Below are 8,957 nucleotides of genomic sequence, written 5' to 3'. Positions count from 1 at the left end.
TGCGCACCCAGCGAGCTCGCCGTTCCAGCTGCTCAACCCCTGAGAGCGCGAGAGCTAGACTAGGGGAGGGGAAGGAGAGGCGAGCGCGGTGGCGGGAAGGGGCGGGGCGGACGGTGGGCCCGGCGGGTGCAGGACCAGAACGCTGCCGGTCGCCCAGTTTCACCTACCTTCCGTCTCCCGAGAGGTTGATCTGGGAGAGGTAGGCTAAAGGGTTGTTATTAGCTGCTGAGATCCGAGGGGAGCTCTGAAGAGGACCAGTGAAAGAAAGCAGGTGATTTGGGAGTTTATAAAAGGCCTGGTGGCAGGGTGAGGAGAGGTCCCTTCCTGACAGTTTGCGGCAGGAGTTGAGGTAAGGGAAGGATCGAGCCCACCGGAGATTAGGAGGTAGAAGCCCCCGGCCCGAGTCGCCGCATCACTCCCTTGCAGAAGCGTTTTGTTCCCGGGGTTTCTCCACAGCCGGGTTCCCGGCGGTCAGAACACCCGAGGCGGCGGGGGCGGGGGCGGGGCGCGGCAACCGACGCGGGGAGCCGGCCGGGCCGACCGGCGGCGCTGACCCACTGGAGAAAAGATCTTAAAGTTTGGCTTCTGTCTGTCTCCCTTTACCTCTTAAATCGGTTTCCTAGAAGAAATTGCCCGGAAGCCAACGTGCTGGCTGAAGATTACTCCCGGCTCTTGTGTTATCCATTTCATTTGGGGGGTTTAACCCTTACTGTACCTTTTAAAATAAAACACCTTGTGTTTCGGAAATGTCTGCTCTTTTGTATTTTAGTTGTGCTTTATTACCTCCTGCTTCAAATGGACCCTTAAAGGAATTACCCGAAGACAAAGACATTAGGATCTAACCAAACAAAATAACCAGTGCTTCCACCCGTGGCAACGGGTCTGCTACGTGACAGCACTAAGGACAGATGTCTCATATCCTCTTGAAATAGTTCATATTCGAATACGCGTCGGTTACCCATACATGAATAATTTCATCATTAATGCATTTCAAATTTTTTGCAGAGAAAATCCAGTTATAATTTGATTTCTCTGGGCCAACAAAACTTAATTTATTTACTAAACAATTTCGGTCAGTTAACAAGAATGTAGTGTAAATTGAGTATTCTACTTAATTCATGTAATAAATATAATGACTGGGGTCATAGACCAGGTTTGAATTCTGGCTCTACCACTTGGTATCCCAAAGTAACTTCTTTGAGCCTCTGTTTCCTCATTTCAAAATGAAGTAATTGAGCTTACTCCCCATAGTTGTTTTTGAGAATGAAATGAAATTATATATGTAAAGAGTATGACACCTATATCCCAACCAATAAGTCTCCCTTTCTCCCTCTTACACAGTAGCATTTTAAACTGTTTCAGCGTCGCTGCTTTGGTGACAATGTAGAGCTAATATCTCATTCATACTTTACAGATTTGTAAGATTAAACATAAATATCTTTACTCAGAGAATGTTCCACTTTATAGTAGATGAAAAATATAGCTCTAAACTCTTAAGGTAAGAACTGTAAAATGTTAGTGCTGAAAGGGATTTTAGTTAATATATGGCCCAATCCCCTCTTCTGTGAGGAACAGTGTTGAGGAATAAGCAAAATTCCTATGGTGTTTTAGGTTTAAACATCCTCAGAAGCAAAAAATGGTTTTAACCACTGCAAAGTGAGTCAACAGAGAGGACTGCTGTCTCAAAAATCAGATATTTTCTTTTTTTTGTAGTGTGTGTCTAATAAAAGATTTTGTTTAGGGTATGAAAAGAGAATGAAAACTGAGTTCATTTTAAGTTTCATTGCACCTGACATAATAAGCAGTAACACAGTTTATAAACTATCGATATCTCCTAAACAAATCATGTGCTTTGGCCTTCCACAATCAACTAAAACATTTCACAGACCCTACCAACCATATAGATGTAAGCAGCAATAAAGACAGTTTGACACCAAGAGAACCGTAGCAATGAATGATGTAAAAAACACAGCAAAAGAAATCAGTTGTTTTGTTTGCCAGCAGAACATAGTCAATTTTAATTTTACCTGGGATCTTCACCTTATTTGATTAGTACCCTAAGATCTTTAATTCACTAGGTCTAAATTTAGTATTTGAATAAATAAAATACTTTAGATTCATGTATCTTGCTTTGTAATTTAACTTAAAGCCAAGTTTCTTTAAGAAGAAACTTGTAATTCTGAATGAGCTTATTTTATCCTATTTTACATGGCTAAGGAAATTGAGCTTTGAAGAAGGCGGGTGACTTGCCCTTGGTAAAAAGCTAGTTTGAGACAGAGAAAAAGACTAGAACTTCTATTTTTTATCCCATTACAGGTAAGTAATACATTTCTTTCCATATAACTACTCGTATTAGAGAAATAATAATTGGATATGAAACCATGCCCAAGGAAATTTGATTATAATAGCAAAAAGACCTTATTAAGATACCCAGTATTATGGTCGTAAGATTGTTTTTTTTTCAGTTTAACATCTATAGACATTATGACCTATTTTCAGTGTCTAAGTTACCTTTAAGTACTTTTTAAACTTAACATTTTTCTTTATTGCCTTGTATTACCCTATATCTTAGTAGTAATAATTCTGGTCCACAAAAATGATAGAGACTGTTTTATCTCTGTGCATTGTTCCCTTTTGAACAGTTCCCCAAAAGACACATGGAAAAGTGGAAGAACAGTCTTTCTTTCATGAGTGAACATATGCGTGGTTCACAAATCACATTCCTTTATAGAGATAAGGAGCTATGGGGAAAAAAAGTATTCTTTTTACCTCTATAAATCCATGTGTGTTAATAATGCCAATATTGACTTGTACTTAATCTGGAAGAATAAGATATTTAGTTTTCTATGTTCAACTGTTAAATATATTTGAAGTAAATCATTTCAATCTTGAACTTTTTCAGTTTTGGAGTATAAATTTTGAGATTCTGTGAAACCAGGTATTGAAATACCATTTCAAGAGAATTGTATATTTTAAATCAAACTTTAAGCTGGGCAAGAAGATATCTGTATCCATTTAAAAACTTGACAAGAAATAATTAATGGGGTGAATGGAAATTTGTTTAAAATGTCCTGCTGATGTTTTATGATTATGAAAATACTCTTGCTCAAAAGTCTTCACAACAGTTATATGAAAAGAAATCATGTTTTGTAATTCCTTTTCTAGCACATTCTAATTCTGTATCATTCTGTTATTCTCTGGGAGCCCCCTCTATCACCTCTATCCCTGTCACCACCACCTCACTGCCCAGCGCTCCTACAAAACCTGAAAAGATGTCAAACTTAAGACAAATAAACCAGCAAGCAAATCCCAGCACATGTACGGAAAACAAATTTCAATCCTCTATCAATCTGATTAAGAAACTGAGACTTAGTATAAATTAATGGTTTTATATATTACACAGGTTTACATGTATGTTAACATTATATACATATAATGGTTCATGTGATTATTTTGAGTAAGATTCTACTATATTTTGTTTCAATAAAGCACACTTCAGATCTCCAATTTTAGTATTTATTTAGGATTTTCTACAGTTCTCTAAGCATCTCTTTGTTTGCTGTGTTATCAAACCTGACAAATAAAAATAATCAGAAGTTTTCTTTGTACGCAATGATAGAGTATCCAAAATCATTTTGGAGAAGTGCAGAGAAGGTATGATAACTAGTATTTTTAATGTGGAAACTAGGTCAGACATGGCAAACAAGTGATATTTCTATCAATAATTTCCCTTCCCAAACACATAGTTGACTATAATAATCCATTTCTGAAATCTTACTGAGGCCAGATGTGGACTTGGGATCTTTCTCAATAACTCACTTTCAGACAGCCAATTAGTTAATGTGAATTTTCCATTCCTGGTAAGTTACACAACAAAATTATGCAGTAAATGAGAGGTTAGACTAGAACTGTGTAGTCAGTTTGGTTATTGATCTATCAATCTCCTTTTTGTTTGAATTTTCACATTATTTTGTTCATTAGGTATTTGGTAATAGGTCAAGAATTTGAAAATCCTAAATATGTTGAGATTTAGTATGTTAAACGTGATTTGGTTAAGATCACTACAAATTCTAAGCATGCCTGATGTTTTAATACTCCTCTTGCAGTTGCAGTAGCAAAGATTCACTCAAGTTGCCTCATGTAATGGGGAGATTACTGTAAAAAATCTACATGGAGCAGTAGTGGAGACAGATATCCCATGGAAATTCAAAATCAGAAACTCTTGTACTGGAAGGCTAAACTGAAAGTACAGCCAAGGTTTAGGACCACAGCTGCAAAAACTCTTGACTCTTCTCTCTAGTGCTTGGCTCTCTACATGAATCAGCTATATTCTGGTGCACAGTTTGTCTCTCACTACCAGTTCACTTAGACATTCCTGCTATCTGTCTCTCAGTTCATAAATAGTCAACGTTTTCTCTTAACATTGGTTTGCTGGTAGCTGTGATATTATTTCATGCCTTTCTACATCTTTTAACTTCGGTGTCTACTATCTACATACTTGAGTTTTTAATTTTTCCCCATTTCTAATTCCTAACTCATCTTTTAACGTCAGTCTATTTTATTTGTCTCTGTCTAGCCCAGGATTTGAGCTCCATCATTGAGCCAATCAAAATTAAAAAGGGAGGTTTTTTGTTTTGTTTTATTTCTTTTTTTTGAGATATCGAGTCACGTACCATATAATCATCCAAAGTGTACAGTCAGTGGTTCACAGTATCAAAAAGCTGTGCATTCATCATCACAATAGAATTTGAACATTTTCATTACTCTAAAAATAAAAGTAAAAAAGTACACTTAAAACATCCCATACTCCTATACCCCCATTGTTTATTTTTTGTCTTTTTTTTCTTATTCATCTGTTCATACACTGGATGAAGGGAGTGTCAGTCGCAAGGTTTTCACAGGAACACAAACACATCTTAAAAGCTCTATAGTTATTCAATCCTCTTCAAGAATCAAGGCTACTGGATAACAGTTCAACATTTCAGGTATTTTCCTCTAGTCCAAAGCATGCTTCTTGCTATTCCTTTAGAAGGGACAGTATAGTAAGGTAGTTTTCCTTAGGACAGTGCTAAACCAGGTCTTGATTGACCTGTCTTGAGTTCACTTAATTAAAAATTTGTTTGAAATTAGATTATCAGGTTTTTAATGCATTCACAAAAATAAAAAATTCTGGTCTCCTAATTTGCATACCAGTCAATTAATGAATGCCTATAGACTGAAATTATAACAGATTATTACCACTCATTCTTAGCAAATATGGGAGTAATCATATGTATTTGAATCATGCTTTGTTTAGCTTCGTAATAGAACTAATATTAGTTCAATGGCAGTAAGAGCCTTTGGATAGATACAGAAATTAAACTAAATGTATTTAAATATTGTTTTAGACAGTATATGATGTCACTTTTTTTTTAAAGTTTTAGTAAGAACTTTATATGGGTAGTAATACGTGAAGATTTAGAAGATTTCTATCCCAGGAAGAATCTTTTTTTTTTTTTTGGTACCATCAAAACAGTGTTCTCTAGAAAGATTTCATAGAACTCTAGCCAGTACCAGGTTAGAGGAATAATAAGCTTTGTTGAGTTTAAATCACTATTTCAATATAAGTCCAGGTTGAGGAAAACTTTAAAATTAAGAAAAAGCTTCTGTTCTGATTCTCAGATGATTAAGGATTGTCCTACTTTGATGACTCCATTTTAGAGTAATAATTCAGTTACCTGAATTTCTGTTTAATTATACATTTTCTTTTTTATTTTATCATGTCTATGTTTGTAAACTGCCATAAATCCTCTGAGGAAAAACACAGGAAATAATACTCAAAAAGAGCCTGATATTAAAGACTGAGATTTTCCTCTGGAATGATCATTCACTTTTGTTATTATTGAGGTATCTAAGCCTCAGAAGAAGTGCAAATAGTAAAATAGATTTTATCATTCTATAGCCATTTATATAAATTCAGTTTACCACTTCCAAAAATTTATTTCTACTTTTATGTAAAATATTATATATTTAAACTTAATTTTTAACCACGAGAAGGTTATTGTTTAGAATAGTAAAACATGTCTTGGTTACATGTCTATTATAATATAAGTAACAGTTTATTTAGTAAGAGTTGTATAGGATGTCTGTTCATTTCATAATAATTACCAGTCCTAAAAAGACATATTAGTACTATGTCTAGTACTAATCACCCATATCACTAGCAAGTATCCCCCCACAAACATAAGAAATATGTCTGACAAAAGAGTTACTTTGATAGAGTAAAACATAGAGGCTACAACCCTCTTATTTCTAGAAATATAGGGGTCGAACCTATTCCTGAGAAATCAAACTTCTCCGTGCTTCCATTCTTACACCACATTCTACCAGTAAGGTCAGCTAATTAAGCTATCGGGCCCATACCCCAAAAATGTTGGTTTATACCCTTCCCATACTAAATTAACCCCTTGGTCCTAACAATAATTATCGCAACCCTGCTATCGGGCACTATAATTACAATACTTAGTTCCCACTGACTTCTGATCTGAATAGGCCTGGAACTGAATATATTCGCTATAATTCCCATCTTACTAACAAAAACAAACCCACGATCAACTGAAGCCGCCACAAAATACTTTCTAGTACAGACAACAACTTGCTAGTGATACTTGCAAGTAGAAAAAAATTTCTACTTTTATGTAAAATATTATATATTTAAACTTAATTTTTAACCACGAGAAGGTTATTGTTTAGAATAGTAAAACATGTCTTGGTTACATGTCTATTATAATATAAGTAACAGTTTATTTAGTAAGAGTTGTATAGGATGTCTGTTCATTTCATAATAATTACCAGTCCTAAAAAGGTAATCACTTGCTAGTGATACTTGCTAGTGATATTAGTACTATGTCTTTTTGAATTAGAATAATTGTGAGATCATATACATTTATAAATTTTCATTTTGAATCTATTTTAAAGCTTTTCTGTTTTTCTTCCCACTTTGTGTTTTTCAGAAACCAGAAATTAGTTAAATGTTACCTTAAGCCAAAAAATATGTTATAACCTTTATCATCAAATACTGCTTAAATGAAAAAAGATAAAAGAAAACCCCAAACTACAACAGATAATTACCCCATTCAGTCATTGGTGAGTATGCCACTCAGTTCAAGTCGACCTTCCTCATCAGAGGTAAGATAATTTTTTTATAATAGAATATAAGAAAATCATGCTTATTGTTTTTGATATTTTTGTAAAATAAAAATATGACTTACGTAGTGTTAGATATTGACTCCCCCATGATCTCAATGCCATGTATCCCATTATCTGATTATAGTCCCCTCTTCTCCAGCTCACTTCCTCTACCCCACTTGTCTTGGCATCTCCAGTAACATTGATTCTATCACCTTTTTTACTATTCCTCACCTTATGATGTTCTCTGTACCTGGCTTAAATTTCATATGGCAGTCTTGATCATTCCCTTGCACATACTTTTGACTCCTTGCTGTCTCTTGCTTCATTGTACTCCTTGGAAAAACTGCAACCCTCGTTAATCCAACTCTCAAACTACTCTGCACCTACACCTGAGTAGTTAGTAATGGCTGGAGAGAAATATACCAACCTAAGAATTTGTCTTACTTTAAATTCATGACCATAAATCTCAAGTGGAATTTTTTGCTGCTAGACAATCATATATCACTCATTCATTTACTCTCACACTCTTTGTGCTGGTTTAAAAAGATGTATGCCCCCTAAAAAAGCCATGTTTTAATCTAAATCCCATTTCATAAAGGCAGAATAATCTCTATTCAATACCGTATGTTTGAAACTGTAATCAGATCATCTCCCTGGAGATGTGATTTAATCAAGAGTGGTTGTTAAACTGGATTAGGTGACAACATGTCTCCACCCATTTGGGTGGGTCTTGATAAGTTTCTGGAGTCCTATAAAAGAGGAAACATTTTGGAAAATAAGGAGATTGAGAGAGAGCAGAGAATGCTGCAGCACCATGAAGCAGAGAGTCCCCTAGCCAGCACTTTGGAGATGAAGAAGGAAAATGCCTCCCGGGGAGCTTCATGAAACAGGAAGCCAAGAGAGAAAGCCAGTAGATGACGCTGTGTTCACCATGTGCCCTTCCAGCTGAGGGAGAAACCATGACTGTGTTCGCTATGTGCCTTCTCATTTGAGAGAGAAACCCTGAACTTCATCAGCCTTCTTGAACCAAGATATCTTTCCCTGGATGCCTTTGATTGGACATTTCTATAGAGTCGTTTTAGTTGGAACATTTTCTCCACCTTAGAACTGTAAACTAGCAACTTATTAAATTCCCCTTTTTAAAAGCCGTTCTGTTTCTGGTATATTACATTCCTGCAGGTGGCAAACTAGAACACTCTTCTAGACAAATATTTCATATCTTCTCAAACTGCTAATACCTTATCCCCATTTTCAAACTTAAAGACATACTCATATAAAAACAACTGGCATGTACATGGATGCATATTTTTCCTTTGCTTTTCAGTGGCATTCCCTTATGGTATCTTTATTTAAAATGTTGGTGTTCTGTTCATCATGGATTTTTTTTGTGTGTGTTGAGTTTTAAAAATACTATTTATTACTGAGTTTTTGGTTTCCCCCTTAAATTTTGCACCAGAGGTAGATGCCTCACATGCTGCGCGCTTGCTTCAGCCCTGATATCCCATTTAAATGTTAGCTACCTGCAGACTAGGATCTTCATCTCTTTTATTCAGTGGTATATCCCTACTGGCTTGAACAGTGCTGGTACACAGTAGGCACTGTAAATATATTTTGACTGAATGTATAAATACAAATTGACTATAATTAATTTATATCACAAAATGTTTCAAAAACCAAGAAATATTTTATGAACTACATTTTCTCGGTTGTGCCTAATCATTCAGTTATGGGATTAAGTCTGTAAAATGCTTCTTGAATTGTGGTTCATGATGTGTTATCAAAAATAT

General features: G+C 35.5%; 1 protein-coding gene across 10 annotated transcripts in view; it reads left to right on the top strand.

Moving 5' to 3' along the window:
* Positions 1-58: 58 nt before the first annotated feature.
* SPATA1 (spermatogenesis associated 1) overlaps positions 59-8,957 on the top strand; it is a 63,353-nt gene continuing 54,454 nt past the window's right edge. Inside the window, exons 1-4 of one of the 10 annotated variants that reach the window (XM_077120457.1) lie at positions 59-271; positions 2,218-2,316; positions 4,875-4,985; positions 6,993-7,167. In XM_077120457.1, coding sequence (XP_076976572.1) covers positions 7,066-7,167 — 102 coding nt within the window. In that variant the 5' untranslated portion in view covers positions 59-271; positions 2,218-2,316; positions 4,875-4,985; positions 6,993-7,065. Of the gene's footprint in view, positions 350-2,217; positions 2,317-4,874; positions 4,986-6,992; positions 7,168-8,957 lie in introns of all 10 variants that reach the window. The other 9 variants (XM_077120456.1, XM_077120455.1, XM_077120447.1 and 6 more) reach the window with 9 other exon arrangements.

This window comes from Tamandua tetradactyla, chromosome 11 (genome assembly GCF_023851605.1).
Source record: "Tamandua tetradactyla isolate mTamTet1 chromosome 11, mTamTet1.pri, whole genome shotgun sequence".
NCBI classification, from domain to species: Eukaryota; Metazoa; Chordata; class Mammalia; order Pilosa; family Myrmecophagidae; genus Tamandua; species Tamandua tetradactyla.
This window is presented reverse-complemented; position numbering and strand designations above follow the sequence as displayed.